General features: G+C 47.0%; 1 protein-coding gene across 1 annotated transcript in view; it reads left to right on the top strand.

Annotated features, from left to right (window-relative positions):
* PRKAA1 (protein kinase AMP-activated catalytic subunit alpha 1) overlaps positions 1–22582 on the top strand; it is a 576963-nt gene that overhangs the window by 150153 nt on the left and 404228 nt on the right. Inside the window, exon 2 of the mRNA XM_069627195.1 lies at positions 4759–4900. Within this exon, the coding sequence (XP_069483296.1) occupies positions 4759–4900 (142 nt within the window). The remainder of the gene's footprint in view (positions 1–4758; positions 4901–22582) is intronic.

Genomic DNA, 22582 nt, shown 5'->3' with positions numbered 1-22582 from the left:
TCCGAAGCGAAATAAACTGTCTCCCCAGGTCCTTCTTGATGGCTTTTATTTTGGAGGGTGGGAGGGCTAGAGTGGGCCTTCTCGTATCTATGGTGAAACCTAGGAATTGTAGTTTCTTGCATGGAACGAGCTCTGACTTCTCTTCCCTGATCAAGAAGTCTAGGCTGGAGATGAAAGCAGTCGACCACTGAACTGACCTCTGAAGTCTCTCCTTGCTCTCTGCCATGAGAAGGATGTCGTCCAAATATGATCATCCTTATTCCCTGTTCTCTCATTGCAGTGGCTATAGGCCTCATTACCTTTGTGAAGACCCAAAGCGCCGACGCTAGCCCGAAGGGCAACGTCTTGAACTGCCATATCTCTTCCTTCCACTCGAAACGTAGAAAGCAGCGGTATAACGGAGCTGCGGGTATCGTGAGATATGCGTCCTTCAAATCTAGCCGAGCTAGCCAATCGTCCTTCCTCAAGAGGTCTGCCAATAAGTGCATTCCCTCCATTTTGAAGTGTCTGTAAACTAGCCACCCGTTCAGCTCCTTCAGATTGATAACTGGTTTCACCTTTCCTTTGCGGTGTACCAAAAACATGTTGCTCAGGAAACTCTCTGCCTGGGGCTGCGCCCTTTCTATCGCCTGCTTTAGCGTCAGTGCCACTAACTCTGCATCTAAAAGTGCCATCTCCTCCTCTGCGGAACGCATGCGCTGAGGGATTGGAGTCTGAATCGGCTCCTCTATGAAGTGTAGATGAAATCCCTGAGATGTCTGAAGCACCCACGTGTCTGCTGATAATTCGCACCAATTGTTCATAAAAAGCAACGTCCTCCCGCCCACCGGGGGATAACCCTCTGCACTCACCTGTGGAACTATTCTGCTGCCTGAAGTATCCTCTTCCTCAGCGCCCTCTGAATCCTCTGCTTCTGCTCGGGAACAACGCGTCTTGTTGGCGTGACTCCCAGTATTGGGCCCTGTGCCCCTGAGGTCTCCTGTTATAATTAAGGCGGCCGGACGAGCGACCTCTGTTGCGGCCGCCCCCTGCAAAAACCTGAGTAGGGAACACTTTTCTAATCTATGCTTGAGCCCTCTCAAGCGCAGTATAAGTCCCTACGAACCTATTAATTTCTTTGACGAATGTGTCGCCAAAGAGAAGGCCTTGTGCCCCATCTCCTGCCTCATACGAGGCTAAGTCTCCTAACTAGTTGTCTATCTTCTAGAGCAACAACCTACGTCTCTCCACTGAAATGGCAGTATTTGCATTTCCTAGGAGTCACACGGCTTGTTGAGCCCATCCGGCTAGGACATACGGATCCACCGGCTCTCCGGTGTCCTTTGCTCTCTCCGCGAGGTCCATAATTGTAGCTATGGGGCCTGTTAAATCCAATATTTTATTTTGACAGGACCGCCATGCGCTGCCCATCCCTCTTCTAGTGTCCTTGCAGGCATTTGTGATGAAAGTCAATATTTTGGGGTCAAGCTCTGGTGGTCTCTGCCACCTTCCCCGCGAGCTCTGGCCTGGGACATTCTGATCTTAATCTGAACCCGGTCTTTCTCCAGTGGTTTCCTTATTTTTTGGGACATGTATAGCGCCACCTTAGGGGATGGCGTCCAGTCCGTGGATCTCGGATGCTTGATGGCCTCAGGCTCAAACATATCCGACATGTCTTCCTGGGGGGGGGGGGATTGTACTCTCCACTAAGTTGGCTTTTCCCTCTTTCTGTCTCTCTGCTCCATACTGCTCCCTGACAGACTTCTTTCTTGTTCATCGCATTCATCTGAGGAAGAAGGCACAGCCCCTGTTTTTCACCCCTGGGGTAGAGGGTACAAGGCTGGGCACCGCTGATCTAGAAAGGAACGCGCCCTTTAGCCTGTTAAAGGCGTCGGCTGCCTCCTGGGGCTTCTCTCTTCCCCATATCTAAGCCCGGGGGGAGGGGGGGTGTAGAATTGTTTCCACTTCCGGGCTGCCTTACACCCCCTATGTTCATTCTGTAGAGGCTTGATGGTGGAGGTACCCTCCCCTGGGTCTTCAGGTCCTGGAAAGCATATTGGGCACTAAAGCTGGCAGAGATGAAGTCTGTCCTGAATAGGCTGGACCCCTTGAGCTACTTCTCTAACTAGGGAACACCCCAAAACCTTTTTAAAGCTCAGGTCGATTTCCTCCTCCTGCAGCTCCTGTTCCGAGTACTCCTCTCCCCTGTCACAGGACATCTGTGCCTGACTGAAGGGGCTGTTATCTGGCGCTCTGTAATTCTGCTTAGACTGTCTGCCTGAATGTCAATCCCAGAGCGTGTGAAAAAGATTTTTCATTTTTTTAAATTTTTTGTATAAGTCTCTTAATACGATTGCGTGTTAATTACGACTGAGTCCCCACTGCGCTCGAGCTGTAAACTGCGTCACGTTCGAATAATGAATGTTACGAGGGGAAAAAGACAATCCGCGCATGCGCGGAGCGCTCTGCTTGGCCAGCCGCCGTGTTTGCGGCTTTAGAGCGTTGCGTGTGTTTTGCACCCTTTCATCTCTGAGGGAATGGGCTCCCTGATGCGAGCAAGTTCACTCGCGGGATACCCATTCCCTCTTAATGCGCCCTGCCGGAGCTAATCAATACGAACGCTCCTCTAACGGACCCCAAAAACGAATTGCGCTTCCACTAACAATGTGATGCGCATGTATTATCACGTTGCGCAAGTTATATATAACCGATCCTACGCGCTCATTATTATGACGCACATGAGACAATACATGAATAAAGCTATAAAACTTATGAAGGGTACTTAACTGTCGAGCCAGCAAAAAAAGAGGAAAGTTCCCAAGGACACGGGGGTTTATACTTACCAGGGGACTTCCATTGGTGGACAGAACTGAGGCTAAGGACTACAGAGCCTCTAAGACTCTTGGGATTGGTGGTCCTATTGCACCATGTTTTGTTTATTTTCGTTTTTTAAGCCTGTTGGGCATACTTTCTTTAAAAATAACAGTTTAAATGATAAAGTTTTGAATTGCTGTTGAGCAGTAAATAAAGAAAAGCATAATGCTCGCCTCCTGTCTTGTAATAGAATTCAGAGACCTGGCAATAACCTCTTGTCAATATGTACAGCCTTTTGTGCCAATGTACATACTCTTGCGGGATATGGCGCCACATGCCTAGGTTCATCTTTGATGAATTATGCAGTGTATTTATACGCAAAAATTGCTTGAAATGAGTTTCTTCCATGCTGCGATAACATTGCTTTTGGCATTTTAATGTGGAAAACTGGTATGAGGGAGTTGGCAGTAGCAGATGCTATTCTCTATAAATTTTTCTAGTATACACAGCAGCAGTGCAGGCTTAATTCGCCAACACGGTAAGTCCAGCACAAGCAGGAATAATGCAGTTACTTTCCCTAGACCTATTAAGCAGACAGTACCCAAACTGGTCCAGTATTGGTAACTGCAGTGAAAGCTTGTCTCCCACAGATAAGGGCACAGCTGGGAGCTGCACTCGTTTTCCAGACGGTACGGAACAGGCGGCAACAGTGCATGATTCAAACTCTCCTAATCCACGTAACAGATATAACCAGGGTAGCAAGGCCATCAAACCAGAGCTACATCACAAGTAGCAGTAGTTTAGGATTCCCTCAAAGATTGATAGTATTGGCAGCAGCAGTGCAGGATTTTCATGCACTTCATGGACTAGGTGAGTAACAGTACACAAGTTCCTCCCAAAGAACATTCAGTTACCATAAACTGACAGGGTCCAGCATCTTCCTCTGTCGTACGGGACTACTTTTCATTGCCTGCAGTATAACCCTTTCGTGTTGGAGGGAGGTGGTGCATAGCTAATGTTAGTTAACAGCCGTTCCTCTTTGAATTAATGTCCCCTGAATTCTATTTTGTGAAGGATTCTCAGTTTACTTTGTAAACTGAGAGGTGCTCTATTTTAATAGAAGACACTAGCCAAACGGGAGAGTAACTTCAGAATACACACGTTTATCTACATTTCCTACATGTTAGGTGTAACAATCTACAAAATGACATTATCCCAGACGCCTTGAAATAGAACAGCAACCTTCACATAATTGCAACACTTTTTGTAGTCGCTCAGATGGTTGTAGCTTTACATTGCTACACCAAGTAAAGTTGTACGAACAATCAAACTTTGTCAAAGCCAACGGCTTTGCCTATTTGTAGTACTTGATGACCGGCAAATGGCTAAAGCATAGCGTCTAATATCCAAGTGATTTGCAACCTTTGGCTCGCCAAATGTTCTCGACCACATTCCCATCCGCCCTAACCAACCTAATTCATGAGGGTTGAGCCACAGGTTACAGAGCCCTGCCATTTATAAACCTAAAGTGTGAAAACGCCTGACTAGAATGGTTGAAGCTCATAGTTTGTCATGTATAGTTAATGCAAATGGTTTTAGTTTCACATCTTATTTCACATGCCATGTAAAATGCTCATAAGCACCTACAATGTAGACTTAAAACTAATCTGTTTTAAAATAAAACCCTTTAAAAAAATGTAAATCTATAAACATTGAAAATGTTAGTTTAACATATTTTAATAAATTGATGGTAAACTTAAAACTACATTAGAGCAAAAGTACCTATTTTTCTGCTGCCTCCTAATGGAGGTGTAACTTCTGTTGCTTAGTGACCCGGGAATTTGTGTTTCGGTTATAAACAGAATATTACTTCCATGCTAACATTTACATCCCTTGCTCATTTTGGATACGTTCATTTGTTTTGTAATGACTTTGCTTAGTTCCCAACTTTTTTCCCCTTTGCAGTTGGTAAACATGAGTTGACTGGACACAAAGTTGCAGTGAAGATTTTGAATAGGCAGAAGATTCGCAGCCTGGATGTAGTTGGAAAAATCAGACGGGAGATTCAAAATCTAAAGCTATTTAGGCATCCACATATAATAAAACTGTGAGTCGCTTTTGTTTTATGCAATTTAACTATTGTGATTTTAAAACGTTTTCCATATGTATTCTGATTTTGGCTGAACCCTATTGGTTAAGAACACTGTATATTGCTGAACCCAATTGGTTAAGAACACTGCATATTGCAAACTGGGTTGTCGCATCATGATGGCATTTAAATCTCGGTTTTTGGAGCCTTCTCATCTTTCCTGCCTCAACTTCACCCTCGCTCCCCCCACACCTCCCTGAAATTCCGCTGTCCATCACTATTACCCTGTTCTTCCTCCGTGCACAATCTGAGCATTTTTAATCTTCTCGTTCCTTCTCCACCAACATCCCCTTGACTGCCTGCACCGGTTTCCTTCTCTTTAATTCACCTCGATCTGTCATTCATGCTTCAAAACGCATCACTTCCTCACTGTTCTCCTGCTTGGCCTACTGCTCTGCCCTTCTTATTGGACTACCCTCTTCTTACTCACCTTGCTCTGTCTAAAACGCCACCGTTTGTCTTCTCTTCTCTCTTCCGCCTCGATCTTCTTTTGTGCTTTGCCTTCTCTCCTAGTCTTTTCCACTTCTTTGCATCATTTTTAAATGTTGTCATGGTCTAGCCCCTCATCTAATTTCACCTTATTCACTCTCCCGCCCTCTTCACTTTGCATCTTCACCTTCTTGCTCCCCGTCTTGCTTTGGTTCATTCTCTCAACTTTCATGCTTTGCAAACCTAGTTCCTTGCTTCCTCTCTTCATATCTTCTGTGCTTAAAGATCATCTCGTTGCCTCACGCTCTTCTACGTAATCTTTCTATTCCACAGTTTGCCACCTCTTATCTGCTCAATTTAGGCGAAAGCGCTAAAATTGGAATGCAAACCGACACTGCATACTTGAGGCGCAGCATTTCATGACCATTTTATTTATTTGAATTTATAAAGCGCGCAGCATCCCTGGGGCATCGTGGCACTGTTAGAGGATACCTGCTTAGGCGAGCAACAGTTTACATAGTGCACTACAGTGGTATGGCACCCATACAATGGTGAGATGCATTAGTAATGGCAGCAGTATGTCAACAATAACATGGTGACGGGTACATTTAGGCGGTGTGGTATCGGAGGTAAGGGGGCATGTTTCCCGTGGGTCATGTTCCCAGTGGCGCATACTGAGAAGGTGGGTGGGCCAGCGGAAGAGTTGTTTTAGTGCCTTGCAGAACACTGAGGGATGCCTCTTCCTTGAGGGCAGGTGGTGGCGCATTCCAATTCTTTGGTGCTAGGACGGCAAAACTGGAGCCTCCTGCTTTGGATCTTTTAAAGGTTGGTACTTCAAGCTGGTTGCAGTGCTGGGTCCGCTTGGGTGGTTCCATGTGTTAAAATCGCAGCAAAAAATGGCCATGAACACAAAATATTGATGCAAAAAATGCTGTGGTTTTGATGCCACAATCAATGAAAAGGATGCGGGGGGACACACCCGCAACCTCTGGACTCATTATACCATTTAAGGGGGATCGGGGGACACAGGCAACCCGCGCTCCCCTTAAATGGTGTAATGGGATACACCTTTAACTGGTCAAACCTTGGCATTTTTGCTGTGATTTTATCACTGCATACCGCTTGGGTTTCTTTGAGGTGGCACGGTGAATAGTTTGATGGGTAGGGAGGTGCTGTGTGTGTGTGATAGGCGAAAGGGTTTTAAAGAGAATGCGCTCTTTAACATGGAGCCAATGGGTGTCCTGCCTGGGAGATGGGCTCCCTCTTGGGGATGCGGAGGGATGATTTTTGGATGATTTACCTAGGAACAGGACGTTGCAGTAGTCCAGCCTTGCTCCCACAGTGGCTTTGGATAGTGTTGTCATGTGTACGTGCAATGAGTTGTTGAAATGTTGAGGGGTGAATGTCGTATGACGGAGCCATTGGGAAGAGAATGACAAGGATGAAACTGGCTGGATGGGACGCCGTTGTTTTCATGCACTAGCTTACTTGGTGATGACAATAAAGGCTAAAGAACTTGCCTTCAGTGAGAGCGGACTTCCTTAATTGTTACAGATGGGCAGTTTTTTGGAGGATGTAGGGGTAGACAGCATTTTTGTTGTTAGTGCCGCAGATAAGGCGATGGCGCGAACTTGCCGTGACTTGGAGAGGGTGGAATCTATGTATACTCCTAGAGTTGTTGCTGCCGCTGAGGTGGTGCTGGTCGTGTTGTCCATGTTGAATGATGTGTATTTACTATTCAGTTTGTGAAGACTTGTTTGGGACCTACCAGTAGTATTTCAGTCTGGTTTCCATTGAGACAGACCATTAGCCACCATCCAAGCCTGGATGAGGGCCTAGGTGTTGAGTGTGGCTGCATCTTGTTCGTATGAGCCGATAAGTGGGTGTAGAACTTGAGTATCATCAGCATAGTTCGTATAGGCTATGCCGGGATTGTCTTGGTGATTGGTACCGTGGCGTGGTTGGAAACCTGATTGGCTCTTACCCAGTATGTTGTCTTCCAGGAAGCTTTGAATCTGGACGTATGCCGCCTTGTCTAATATCTTTATCAAAAAAGGTACGGTGGTTATGGGTCTACAGTTAGGTCGGGATCAAAGGAGGTGTATTTTTTTTTTTAAGCAACGGGCAAACCCACTTTTCTTTGAGGGAGGGTGAGGGGTGGGGGGCGATGCCGGAGGAGAGGGGCATTGATAAAGGCTGTGAGAAGCAGGGCTGGGGGTTCTGCGCAGTCTTTAATGAGTGCCGTGGGGCAGACATCCCCCTTGCAGGAGGAGCAGTTAGTGTTTAATGATGGCTAGGACTTCAGTTTCGGTTTTTGAGTTTTGTTGTCTGGGCGAGGGGCTGAGGTTGGTGGTGTGTTGACTTTGTGCAGCGCGTTGAGGTGGGCTTTTGTTTTTTCCTGAAGGGTGTTTTTTTTTTTTTTGTAGCATGGTCGTTTGTATGTAATTGCACCATGTATCATCTTTCACAGTTTCCTAAGCGTTGGTTGGTGGGGACGCAAGCTCCTTGTAAATTGCGAACAATTGTTTGTCCCAGATTCCGCATTGGAGATTCTAGAGTTGTAGGAACAGGATTTGGCTAGGGTGATTCATTTTTTATAGCGGGAAGAAAGTGTTTTGTAGGCCTCTAAATTGGAGTGTGACGGGCAGGTTTTCCATGTGGTGAGAGCGGGATGTTTGGAACTCGTATCAACAGCACACTTGTAGTCCGCTATTCAGTCCAGTATGTGACTGTTGATATGGATAGGGTTGGTGACTTTGGATGAAGCCCAAGTCGAGGAGTGCTTTCTAGAGGGCTTTGCTTTGTTTGTCCTTAAGGTCTCTGAGGCCCAGGTTGATGTCGTCCTAGGGTGGCCTTGGGGTTGCTTTTAAGGTTGTCCCCTATCTGGTGGAGGAGATTGGCTTGGAAGTCTAATAAGGGGCTGGTAGATGGCGTGCATGGTGATGGTATCGTTAAGGATAACGCAAGTTTGACAGAGTATCTGTGTGCTCATCAAATGAAGAGCTGATTTGTCTGATGGTGAGGGAGGCTTTGGCGAGGAGCCCCACACCACCGTCTTTGTTGGCGGTTCTGGCCTTATGGAATACAGTATAGCCAGGTGGGAGTGCAAGATTGATGGAGGGTGTTTGTCAGAATGGGTAGGTGTAAAGCTGTGTGGGGCACAGAGGGATGGCAGGAAGGCCGTGGGGGTATGCTTTCTGTGTGTGGCAGCATCTGGTTCACATTGGGGTGATGAGGACCTTCAGGTATGTGTGGGTTGCTGCTTGAGACTGGTGTGGCAGTTGGGGCTAACATGGTGTGAGGTGTTGCACCTGGGCGTCTGTCGCTAGAGGTGTGGGGGTCAAGTCTTGGTGGGGGGGGGCAGGGGGGAAGGCCTGCAGAGATGGCGATCATGTGGCGAGATGGGTGGGAGGAGCGGGCAGAAGGGAGCTAGTCCTAGGGGGGACGTTGCGTGGATATAGGGGAGCGGTGCTAGGTGCGCAGCGCTTAGGTACTAGCAGTAAATTAGACAGCGGTGTGGGCTGGATAACCTTGTTAGTTGCACTGTATAGTCATGTATGCAGAACATTGACAGATCGCAGTGCAGGGCGCTGTCCACCCAGAGGGGCGATTAGGTGATTGGTGTTTGATACAGTATCAATCGTTTAAGGTTGTTCACAGTAGCAACGTTTAGGCCAAAGCTTTATGTGCCGTACATTCATGCATAATCATGACCATATCGGGGCTGTACACGGCCGTTTAAACCATAGCAGCATTTTAAGGCATGTACGTAGGTATGCTACAAATAGCGCTAGATATAGTTTTGGTGCTACTTCTGTTGAGAAGATGGCTCGCTATGGGGTCATTGGTTATGGGAGGGGCCTGTGTGAGTCTCTGATGCAGTAGGTCGTAATGTGCTGTCAGCATATTAAGTGGCATCGGTATAGGCTAAAATGTAATTCTCCAACTCCTTCCTTGGGTAGTTCAAGACCAGCTAGTCTTTAATGACCTTTACTTTTTAGAATGCAACTTTTATCTGTCAACATTTTGACTATTTTGGATATGCATATTGGCTCCCTTGCTGTTTAACTTTTATTTATCCAACATGGGGAAAACCTTGAAGGACCCAAACTGCACGCCATCCAAATTAGGGAATCAAGTAGTACAATGGATGGGATATGCTGATGACATTGTTATTCTTGACCTCACTATACGCGGCGTGCAAACCGCATTGGACAAACTCCACTTGTTTTCGTCAGAAGATTCACACAAAGTGAATGCTGCTAAAACTAAGATTATGGTGGCTCAAGCTGCTTGGAATCTCATGGGAGTTCCTATGAAGTAGTCCCTCGATACATTTACTTGGCCATTGTGTTTGATGTAAAACTTGTGAGTTCCTTTCATCCGAACAAGCACAAGGTCCATTGTGCCCAAGCCTCTGTGGCCATTTGCGATTTTGCCTCTAAAGGAGGGGGTTACTCTGTGGGTTCATTTGAAACTCTACGAAAACCGCTCCCCTGATCTGCTATGCTGCTGAGGTATGGGCTCTTGGCTCCTTGGATGCTGTTTCTAGAATTGAGCTGAATATCCTTAAGGATTTTAAGACTACCACCATGTCTCTTCTGAAATATTTTACCTGGAGTTGGGTTTACTACCGATGAGAGAACGAATCGCTCTGTCGAGTCATCATTGTATTGGAAGCTAGTGCATGCTCCGAGCAACACTCTTATGGGGATGCTGTTTGAAGTGTTCTCCGCTAAACTTGCTTTCATGAAAACCTATACTTTGGGAACCTTCAAACGTCTGTCTGACCATGGATTAGGACATCTATGGGTGCTCCCTTAGCAGTGAGGGTATCCCAGGAGGCCAGTAGCCATGACCAGCTGAAAGTCCATCAGCTGAATGTTTCTTCCCATATATCCCGGAAAGGCAGCTGGTTCCCGCTTACATACAGAATTTCATTGCTAACCAATTTGTTTGGGATTACATGCACCTTTTATTCAATGTGGTTAAAACGTTCAAGATTACTGGGTGTTGGCTCAAAGCTGCCAGAAAAAAATTGATTTTGCTGGTTTTGTGGTGAATTCAATCTGGAATCAGTTCGCCACCTCCTCTTCGATTGCTGTGCAATGATGGTTCTATGGGAAAAAGCGGCTAGAGCTTCGGGGCTTGACTGAACTGCCAGTTCTAATGAGCTCTGGGAAATTTTTATGTCTGGGAATCATGAGGGATGTATAATCCACTTCACTAAGTTATGGAAGGAACTAAATGAAATTATGGCATGTGTGAAATGCCTCTTTAACTGAATGATGGATGATAATGTAATGCTGTTTCTGTAATGAGTTGTGCATTAAAAGTTAATTTAACTGCATAATACAAAACATATATTTCTGATGCTTGTTAATCTGCTCAGAATCACATGCTGTGCATATGGTCCGACATCCATTGGTAACCGCAGAGTATTGCATCTCGTCTTTCGGGGACCGAAAGGGGATGTCGGCATAGGCGTGTCTGTAACATTATCCCTATCGTGACGTGTAGTGTACCCAAAAACTCTCACATGCCGAGGTCCCTCGGATTATTTTTTTCTGCCCAGATAACTGGTCGCCCTATAGCAGAGCTCTTGCATAAGAGACATTGTTTAACCTAAACTGACTTGTTGGTTATTCCCCTCCACACCCCCCTTGCCCCCCAGTCATTTAGACACCAAGAACAACTTTGACGAATACTACGGGGGACTTGTCTACAACGGTGGATTTCGGCACCTACGATCCGGCGGCTGGGGCATCCATGTGGCCGGGCCCTCTGGCTGGTCTTTACAGTAGGGAGAGTGGGGTGGCCATATTTCTGGTATGTCTTTCCTCCTCCTCCCAGCCCCCCTTACCCTCTAAGTCTGGTCATCTTCCCCTTTTGCTATGGAAAGGACTCCTTTTTAGGTTCTGCCCTAAGTGCAGGGTCAGATATCCTTGGAAGGATGAACACAGGACGTGCAACTCCTGTCTCCCCTCAGATCACGACGAGAAGCGGTGTGCTGCTTTTAAACTCCTTCGGCCTAAGACCCTTAATGAGCACTGTGTAAAGTGGTGGGCTGCGTATGGTATTTCGCAGGTGGAACCCCCCCCCCCCCCCACCCGCCGAAAGTGACAGGGGTACCTCCTGATGACCAAACATCTGTTGCGGATGTGATAGACCTCGAGGCGTACACCTTTAGGTCCGCCACGCCCGTCCCTGACCCTTTAAGGCCTGACTCTGGTCTCTTCAGGGACAACACCCGGCGACAGGGGCGTACAATCTCATTTCACTAAGCACACAACCCCTACACCTATTTCAATGGGTACTTTATTAAATTAATTTTCGAAAAAGGTGAAGGCGCCAGCAGGGGCGTCAAATTTCAGCGGATTCCTCGGATCGTACAGATCCAAAGCCTTCCCCGCATCCGCAGCAACTGGGCATTCCAAAACAAGGGCGCTACACCTAAATCAGGTTTACATGTCAAAGCGCGGAAATCCGACGGTCCCAAAGGCCGCAGTAGGCCTGAAGGCGAAAAAACCAACCGCTAGGCCCTCTAATGCAGCTGAAGGCAATAAGGCTACTGATAGTCCTTCGGACACATTAACTCAGAGCGATAATGGAACACCGCATCGTGAGAATTATTTCGGCAGTTGAGCTTATTCCTGTTCCACCGAAAAACATGGGGCAGGCCGCGGACAAATCTTTGGATACGCCATAGTGCCCTGAATCTCACGATGCCTATGAGCACAGTCGAGAGCCTCTTTCCAACACCCTGAGAGACTATTTTTGGCACCGAAGGGCGGAAGATGACGCTTTTCCACCCGTAGGCCCTTCTGGGTCCTCTAAATGGACAAGGGAGAAATTTGAAGGGTGTATGAATTATCGTTTTTTCTGAGCAGCCTTCCCCGAAAAGATCTGAGTAATCTTATGGATACTTATCGTAATTCTGTAGGAAGGAAGGTTCTTCATCTTCACTGTAAATGTCCCTATGAGGACCAGGCGGATGCCACGGACAATTGGGAAGAAACACAGCAATTGGGGGGCAGACCCATGGACGCTTCCCCATCAAGATCAGGACACTGATGTATTGTGCCTGGATTCCCCTCTGTCCAACCCGGCTCGCCAGGCCTCGCCTGTAGACGAACAGATGGCCTTCAATACAATGTTAAAGAAGACAGCTGAGCATTTTCAAATCTCTACTCAAGAGGCAGTGCCTGAGTAGGACTTTGTAGAGGATATTCTTAAGGAGAAACCTACCTCTAGCCAGGCCATTCCCCTCCTTAATTTTATTAAGAGAAGATTGGCTCCCTCCCCTGGTGTCACCAGCTCAAACCCGGGCAGTGAACCCAAGAGTGGAAAAGTTATTTCGACCAGCTCCTTTGGACCCTCGATACATTAAAGGGCATGCCACCCCAAATTCCCTGGTAGTGACTACCACCCAGAAACGGGCAGGAGTACCCCTTGCTACGGGAGAGCGCCTCCGGATAGGGAATCCAAGAGGCTATATGCCATAGGTAAACTGGTTACCTCGGCTGCTGCATATACCACGCGCATAGCAAATAACACTACGCTATTGGCAAATTATGCTGACGCTCAATGGCACCTAGTACAGGAAGGTCTCCAAGAGGTCCCAGAGCCTGTTGGGTCCAAGCTTCTCAATATTGGGGCCGAAGGCAAGCAGGTGAACCAGAATGTAATAAAGAACACTCTGGACACGGCTGAAACAGCAGGCAGGCCTCTGGTCCAGGGAACCTTACTCAAAAGACACGCTTGGCTGTGCACCTCAGGGTTTAAGCCTGGAACACAGGCCTTGCTCATCAATAAACCAATTGAAGAAGCTAACCTCTTCGGATAGGTGGTCGATGAGGCCCTAGAAACAGCCAAAAGAGAGCATGAGACTCTTAAGTCTCTGACAAATCACTCAGACCCCTCCCTCCCAAGAGAAGTAATTCTCGGCAGTCCTTTCAAGGGCAGTCTGCATATAACCACTGTGCGTTACAATGGCTAACCTAAGTAGAAGTGCTACTCCATTCCGAGAATACAGCCAAGTGCAGTACACAGATAATCCACAGATAAGCCTTGGCAAAACCACCATTTTTAGGATGCCCTGCCAGCCATTGACTGGGGTAGCCTACCCCAAAATTCCATTGATTTGATCAGGCCCTCCTTGTCCCTGAAGGCTGCAGAGTTTCGCACTCCTAGTTTCCTGTTTTCCCAGAAGCTCTGGAGCCTTGGCTGGCTTCACAAGATTCCTGCCGAATCTGACCAGCATCTCCCCTACCCAGCATGGCAGAAGGACCAAGAAAGGACAAGCGCACAAGAAATAACAAGGCAAGAAGCCACCATATTGGGACAATGGTGACCCTTCTGTGCATTACCGACGCTGTGTACAACAGCCTGCGGGTAAAAAGCACACAAGTTGGTAGAACACGTCCCCTGCCACCAGAAATGTTACAGGAGATGTGATAAGGGGATACTATGCAACCCCTCAGCACTCCACATAAGGTGGTGTGTGGTGATATCACAAGATAAAATGGAAGGATAAAGTATCCTTCTACTTTGTGGAACTTGTGTTCCCACAAGGAAAGGAAAATACAAAGGGTAGCCCAAAGGGCTGCCGGCAACACCACACAAAAGGTGATGTGTGCTGCAACAGGAAATTACAGATGCCATAGACACTTGGCGGCAAACATGACGCCAATGTAAAAGTATAAAAAAGGATAGAGTTCCCACAAGCTGATTTAGGAGACGGATAAAAAAAAAATCCAGAAGTCCTGCAGAAAATTCTGGGTGTCTCGCAGGTGAAGGGGAATTTGGCATAGAAATGAAAATCTCTCCAACACTCGTCCCCCACAGGAGAAGGGACAGAGGCTCTAATCCACTCCTGGATGGATCTCTTGTTGTATTCGGGCTAAACCTACTGTAGAGTGCATTAGCATTCTTTTTATTTTTACCACTATCGGTCTGGTATGTTTTAGTCAAAGGCTTACCAAGCTATAGGCCATACAATAGTTATTGGGGAAATTATTTTTTTCTTTTTTATATAGGGGGTTCTGATCATGGCCCAGACATGGCACCTTGCATACTTTTAGTTGCATGGGCACACACCCCAAACCCCCCCCCCCCCCCCCGGTTGCAGCCTAGAATGGTCAGAACTATTAAAACTACAAAGGTAAGGTAGATGCTTTCCAGGACTCTGCTTTATTCTTGCGTGCACCCCTAGTTACATCTTCTGAAGGGTTGATCAGGTAATGGGTATGCTCCTATGTCCATCCCCTTTCCTCCTTATTTGTGGGCCATTCTGTCCATCGGGACGGGACCAGAGTACTTTTAAAGCATCTCAAGTTTTTTATTTTTAAGCTTGGCCACCGCACGTGACCGCAGCCCCACCTTCCTGAGCTCTGCATTGCCCTTCAGTCCTTTTCTCCTCGCGGTCGGACTCTAGCATATCAGGTAATTTTTCTTTTTGTTCCGTTGTCCTTCATTTTCCTGCTCCGGTTCCATGGTACTCTTTCTTCCGTCTATGCTGGAGCGTTTGGGATTAGTGTCCTGTTCCTTGTGCGAACTTCGTTTTGTGAGGTTGGATCCCCACTCTTTGCCTGGAGTGCTTATGCCTGGAACACCAGGGTGGGGAGGGGGGCTCGTGCTTCTGCTGCGACTCCCTCTCCTTCCGGGCACTCTAGCATCAGCTTGTCAGGTGGGAGTAGGTGTTCCAGCTGATTCCTCCACCACATTTACAGCAGTTCATAGAAGGAAAATGGAAGCAACGTTAAGTACATTAGTTCAGGGCATCCCAGCGACAGGACACCTTCCTATGGTCTTTGGGTCTGGGAGGGGCTCGAGTAGCTGTTGCCAGGGATCGCCGAGGTAAAGAGATCTAATCAGTACTCCGGTTGAGTTTCCTCTGAGCTCCCCTGCAAAGGGGCTTCCAGGACTGGATCTTCATCCGAGGTTCCCATTTTTGGTGCTAAAGTTAGGCCCAATACCTCTGGGGCTGTTTTCACTGCGGTCCGTCCCGAGGTTTCCACATCTGGAACGAAGTGTACCAAGTCTCGGCTCGAGGGGGACTAAACGTAGCAGGGTTACCACCAAGGTTCTCCATCTTGGGGCTATAGCTAAAACCAGCAAGATTGAGCCCCCTTCTGCCCCCCCCCCCCCTCCCCCCTCTTGGATGGCTCTGGCTTCAGGAGGTGACTCTAAGCCTTCCCACATTCAGGCCTGTGGCTGAACCGATCCTGCAGAAGGGGGGGGGGGTGGTCAAAGAAGCTGGTTAAACAACTGAAGTCTGATAGCCCTGTAACAAGGAACCTCGGCAGAGCTGGTGCTAACATGGAACAGAAGTCCCCTGATTCTCCTGTGGTGACCACGGCCTCCCTGGCACCTGTGACGCAGTTCACCTCCAGGTATTCACAAAATGGCGGTACACGGCGGCCATTTTGTCTACCTTAGACCAACATTCACAACGGCTGATACTGAGGGGCCCTCTTTGGGGCTGAGCAGCCTTTTCCACATTTTGTGGATAACCAGAACCAGTTCCGCCCTCCAATGGATTGACGTACTCTGACTCCATTGCCGCGAACAGTCTCGCTCTGTCCTACATCCGCTCCTTTGGTTTACGTGGATCCAGTTGGTGGAGGACCATCCTGGCAACCATCCGCTTTGCGATCCTGGTGGTATGCGCCTTCCACGCGGCCTCTGCCCACTCCAGTGCCTTGTCCTTCTGAGGATGCGCTTTTGGCAAGTTTCAGAGGCTGATGCATGCTAATGCCATCAGGTGTACTTTACAAATTTATTTAAGGAAGTCTATCCTAAGCCGCCTGTACTGGCCCCTTCTCTGGCAATCCCTCTGCAGGTCCCGGTAGTGCCACTTCCTGTGGGGCCCTCCTCCTCTGCCTCCACTTTCTCCTGAGGAAAAGGCTCTAGGTCAGAAGACCCACGTTCGGTGGATCTGGTTTCTGATCCTGCCTCACTTGATGAGGATCAAGCGGACAAAGACTACGACCCACCCCGCTCTATTCGAGCCATTCACGAACAGGCTGTGGATATGATGCTGTTGCTAGACATCCCAATACCTGAGCCTCCGGCTCCACAAGATGCGGTATTTTCTGGCGCCTTTAAACTGACACAGGAGCACACTTGCTTGTTCCTTCAAAAGGATGTCCTGGCCGAAGCCTGCAAGGTTTGGGAAAAATCTCATTGGGGACAACACCTAAACAAGAAAATTGCTTGCTGCACGCGTCTGAGGGCATATCCTTTTCTGCATGTCCACTCCCCTCAACGGTGGTAGCAGCAGCTACGCTCCAGTCGAAGCCAGCTTCTACATCCTCCACTGCAGCGTCTCGTATCCTTTCCAAAGAGGCCAAGCTTCTTGATAACATTGAGGAAAGTTTTTTTTATTTTTTTTTTTTGTTTTTTGTTTTTGTTTTTTACATTTCAGCTCTTCAGCTGCATCGGGCTAATACCGAGCTTAGCGGCTGCTAATGTCAAGCTGTGGAAGGAGCTCGCTGAGTTTCAGGAATGTATTCCTCCTGATAGTCTCAGACCTTAAGGGCGGCTTATACGATGCCAGAGTTCTGGCGCAGGGTCTACTTGAGGCTGTGGCAAACCTTGTAGACACTTCTGCTCGAGACCTTATGGTCGGAGTAAGCATCTTCCGCCAAGCGTGTATGCATGCTATGAAGTTTTATTAGTAAGTTCAGGACAAGGCGCTTGATCTCCCCTTGGAGGGTAAAGAACTGTTCCACTCCTCCACAGATGAGGAACTCCCAAAAGCCAAAGCAAGCACTCAAACTGCTAAGTCATTGTCGGTCCTTGCAAAAACACCAGCATAGGCACCTTCTACTCGGAGGTTGGGCTCTCGAATGAGGTCCTTCTCTGGTTTCTGAGGCTTTGAGGACAGCTGTGCATGCCGCACAGAGGCTCCCTCTGGTGGCCCTTACCGTAAACAGCAAGGGCAAGGTGGGCAGTTTTTTCCTCGGTCAACTGCTTGCTCTTCAGCAACAGGTGGTCTCCCCGCTGATAAAACCTCTAATGGCCATTTTCCATTGGTCGCACAAGACTCTGGTGGAAGGACACATTTTGTCTCATCTGGAGGCATAGACCATCACAGAAGTCAGATGAGTTTTGTCAGTCGCCCGGGTGGGTTTTGCTTGCCCCTCTCACGCTCCTCTTCAGAAGACTGGAGCGCCCTCCCTCAGAGCAGAGGTACAAAAACATCTAGATGTCAGAGCAGTGGAACTTGTTGCTTTGAGGGTTATTCTCATTGTTTAGTGCCCAACCAGGCTGGCCCGCGCACTATCCCCAACCTCTCAAAGGTCAGTCTCTTTCTACCCCATGTTGGGCAATATTGTATGCAGTATACCCTTTGGGTGCACTACAACAACCCTGACCTGTCAATAGGAACCCAACCTTTGGTATAAGTTTTTACTACACAAGTTCGTAGCAGGTTATCTCAAGAGGGGTCAATGTGAGCTGTAGGGGAGTTGCATAGATTCACAGTGACAAGTATTCAAATAAACTCACACAAGCTTTCTTGAATAAACAATTATTCATTTGTCGTTAGAATAAGCGAAGCAATATAAAAGCAACACACAAATACACTTCAAAACTACACAAAGACCCTTTTGGAATGGCCCACAGTAGGGATGTAACGGTATTACGGTATACCGTTAAAGATACCGTGAACCATTTAATTGAACAATAACCGTCACATTATTTATACCGTTCATACCGTTAAGTGTGCTTTTCAATCTGATTTGGAAAGGCTGCAGTAAGCAAGTGCTGCGCAGTCTTGGTCTTGCACTGTTGGATGTGCCATCTGCCAAGTAGTTTCAGTTGGAGCAGTTTTTCATGCCATTCCATAAACCACACGTGCCTGACACAAAATCAATGTTAGCAATAGGAAGAATAAATACAGTGCCAAGAAGGAAAAGTGTTTACTTTGGGTTGGCGGTTTGGGGTTTATATATTTATAATGGATAATGTTTTCTAAACATATGACAATGGGGGATTTCCCTGGTTCCATCATTGAATTTACATATGAGTCAGTGCGAAATGTACTCATCTCTGTGGGTATTCTCTGCTGCCATGTCAAAGTGTAACATGTCCGTGATTACTGAACACCTTTTGGCCCGCAAGTAAACTGAAGGCTGTAATGTAAAGAGAGTGCATGTGTATGCGCACAAGCGTATACTACCATCAGACTCCATTGATCTGTAGCATGCAGGTGATCAAGATAGCAACATGTTCATCTTCACCAGTAGCCAGTGGGGGGGGCTAAAAGCCAAAATGACCACTTAAGAAAAGCTATTCAGTTTGCTTTGCCAGTCGCAGCAGGGCTCCCCTCCGCCTCTCCTCTCCACACTTGTGTTTGGTGGAAGCAAGAGGTGGCATTTCAGTAGAAAGTATGTTGAAAAGCCCAATTCTGGCCTTAGGTGCCTGGTTTTGTTTGTGATGATAAATCTGACAATTTGACCTTTTTAGAAAATATTTGTTAAGATTAGTTAACTCCACCTGCTATACCGCGATAACCATGATATACCGTCATTTGGCAAGAAGGTTATTGTACCGTCATAAAACTAATACCGTGGCACCCCTAGCCCACAGTCACAGCCTACTCCCTCAGGTGACTTCAATAGCTATTGTGCTGAGGACATTAATATCTTACTGTTTGCGTTTAGAATACTCTTAGAACTTGGTCAAAAGAAAAGGTTATTTGAACAAACGAGAGACCACAAATATTCTTAAGCAGGCAAAGTCATTCAGTATAACAGGTTAAGCCATTGTCAATGGGCAAAAGTTTATATGAGCTGAAGCACCTGGTAGGTAAGTAGAAAGTCTTTGCACAATGTTTTAGAAGTCTTTGAGGAAAAGAATCATCAATTTAGGGCCACACGCTGTTTAGGCTTGTGAGTAGTAGACTATGCAAGCAACTCTACAATAAGAGGCAAGTTCTCTCAGACTTTACAGTACCTTTTGGATTGAAGAAAAAGTGCAGCAGATGAATCCTGTTCCTGTGCAGTGCTGCAGATCTGACAGTTTCTGGTCCTCAGTCGTGGGGACAAGATGGAGGACTTCTGCGGACTCCTGCACTGCAATGGGACGGTCACCGCTTGCAACCGGCAATCTTCCAAAAGTGGCACTTTGGTGTTTCAGACTACTGCAAATAGCAACACCGTGGTTTATGGCTGTCGAGATGGACTCTCCTTGCTTCGGGGGTCCTGCACTCCGTTGAGGGGCTCTGGCGCGGCCAGTCCTGCTTCCTGGGAGTCCAGAGGATCTTTCTGGAGCTCTTGGCTAACTTAAAAGAAACACACATAATCTGGTGTCCCTCTCCCTGGCGTTTCGGTTTCCAGCAGCAACTCTGTGGAAATGCAACCAGCTCCGAGAATGTCCAGGTGGCTTGATTTGAAGTTCATTGGGCCCACCAACTTAAAGGGAGAAGTAGTCCTTGCAGGGGCTTCTGTTTGGAGTTTCAGCACAGCAGCAGGGCTTCACCGGGCAAACCAGCGGTCCAGGAGTAGCAGCAGGCGTCCTTAAAGTTCTTTTTCGGTTCCTCCGTCCAGTGGTCGACTCTCCCTTCGAAGCAAAAAGCCTTGCCTTCTATTCAGTTCTCTCCCATTCATTCCAGCCTAGCTGTCAGTCACCCAGCAGGGTGGCTGTCCTTGCCGGACAGTCAGCCAGCCAATCACAGTTTATTTGAGTGTCCTAGGAGATTAAGCACAGTTTCGGCCACATCCCTTACTTCCTACCCCCGCCAGACACCCTGGAGCCAGAGGCGGGCTTCACTTGGGAATCCCGCCAAAGCGGACAAAGGGACCAAACCTGGTTGGCGCGCAGAGTAAGTCTAGAGAAGGACCTTTCCACAAAAATGGCGAAAAAAGACCAGGGCCATTTTGACATAAATGGCACCCTTGGGTGCTTTACTGCAGCTGTGGACGTAGCCCGCATTAAATGCACACCAGAGTTTTAGTATTTATTATGCGCACCGGACCCTGGGTTATAAGGGCGCAGAAGGTAAGGGGATGTTCAGCTTAGGGCACAGTTACAGGTTAGTCATAGGTTACAAGCATGTTATACATGTGACAGAAACGGTTGTATCAGACACATAGGAAGAGGCAGGCGGTAGCAGGTTCATACATTCATTTAGCATTTGTTGACGTCAACCAGTTGATCACAGTTTGCCTGAATTTGGTAAAAGATGGTTCTAGTCTCAGTGGTGGGTAATTCATTCCACAGCTGCGCAGCTTTGACTGGGAAGCTAGCTCCGCCTATAGTGGAGAGTTTAAATCGGGGTACTTAAAGGCGATTGGTGTTGGCTAATCTTGTTTGTCTTGTGGAATGTGTTCTAGTGAATCTGTTCTTTAAATATTGTGGGGCTTTATTATAAAGCGATTTGTGTGTGAGGGATGAAGTTTTGAGTCTGATTTTTCTTGTAGGTGGAGAGCCATTTATGTTTCCTTCTTGGGAATGTTCAATGCTGCTGAGAGCATTGTTCTGCAGTATCTGGATTTTGTTGATGGTGGATTTAGTGGCTCTGATGTACAGTGCGTTACAATAGTCAAGTTTGGAGATAATTAGGGCTCTGGCTAATGTGAGGCAGCTATGCTGAGATAAAAATTGTTTTCCTGCTCTGATTTGTTTACAGGTGTAAGCTGTTGATGAGGCTAGAGTTTTTAACCTGTTTGGAGAATGATAAAGTGGAATCAAGGTAGATACCTAATGTTTTCACTTCTTTGGCTACTTGTATACAGTCCTCAATGATAAAGGAGGAGTAGTTTGTGCTTAGTTTATTAATAAGGGAGATGGTGCCTTAGATGAGAAGTTCGGTTTTATCATCGTTCAGGCATAAGTCATGGGTTGCCATCCATGCCTGAACGATGCTGTAGATTCTGTTCACCATTGCTAAGTCCTTTTCGTAGTCCCCTGAGTGGGAGGAGGATCTGTGTATCGTCAGCGTAATTAGTATACGTGATGCCCAGATGGTCCAGGTCATAATACAGGGGCTTAGTGAAAATGTTATATAGCGTTGGTGAGACGCATGAACACTGTGGCACGCCGCAGGTGATGGGGTCTGCAGCTGCTGTTGGGGAGAAGACTCTCATAGTACGGTCACTAAGGAATGATTTGATCCACACTGTCCTCAGTGTGGAAGTGTGCTTCTGTATCTAAGTGGTTGCACAAGACTCTATGATCCACTAAGTTGAATGCAGCAGTTAGATCTAATAGGAGGAGTAGTGCCAGTTTTACAGTATCTCGTATTTTGTCTATTTGGGCTTTTAGGTAAATTAATGCAGTTTCTGTGCCGTGGACGGAAACCAGATTGTCGGGGGCCTAGTAGTTGGTTATATTCCAGGAAGTTCTGTATTTGGATGTATGCCTCCTTGTCCAGAATCTTCAAGAGGAACGGCACAGTTGTAATCGGTCTATAATTAGTGGGTATAGTCTGGTCCAAAGTTTGCTTTTTAAGGAGTGGGAGCACCCAGGATTCCTTTAGGTTGCTCGGGGATAGTGCCAGTGGTAAAGGAGGCATTAATCAGCTTTGTGATGAAAGGTGCTAAATCTCGCGCAGCCTCTTTGAGTTGTGCTGGGCAAGGGTCGCCTTTACAACCAAGTATTACTTTCTCCACCTCTATTATGGAGAAGTGGAAAAGGGTGGATGGTTTAGAATTGGATGGCGTTTCAGTAGTAGGCAATGGGGTGGTGGCTAATGTCTCTCTTTTTAGTTCTATTTTCTTTTGGAGGTTTAGGACTTTGTTAGATAATGCAAGTTGGATTTCAGAGCACCATTTTTTATCTTTGAGGCAGTTATCTGGAGGCGTTATGGGGTTTTCCAGTTCTCTAAGTATGGAGAACAGTTCTTTCGTGCTTGAGTTGGCTTGTATAATTCTGTTGTAAATTTCTTATTTAGCTGAGATGATTTATTTTTTATATTGCGAAGAAATGTTAATTTCAGTTTTATTTTCCGGAGTGGGGTGCGCTCCAAGTGTTTCCCCATTTTCTTTTTTCTAATCTAAGATTTTTTAGGAGAGGGGTAAACCAGTTATTCAGGTGGCTCTGTAGTTTACTATTTCTAAGCTTTAGTGGTGATATTATTGAATTCTTCCACTAAGTCGTTAGGGTTTAGGTTGTTAGGTAGCGCATTCAAATTGGGCATAATGCCGGGGAATAGGTTGTCTAGGGTCTTTTTTTTTTTTGTTTCTGGTAAGTGCAGGTGGTGCG

Source organism: Ambystoma mexicanum, chromosome 6p, assembly GCF_040938575.1.
Source record: "Ambystoma mexicanum isolate Mex_15411 chromosome 6p, UKY_AmexF1_1, whole genome shotgun sequence".
NCBI classification, from domain to species: Eukaryota; Metazoa; Chordata; class Amphibia; order Caudata; family Ambystomatidae; genus Ambystoma; species Ambystoma mexicanum.
The sequence above is the reverse complement of the archived record's forward strand: the minus strand, read 5'-3'. Positions and strand labels throughout refer to the sequence as shown.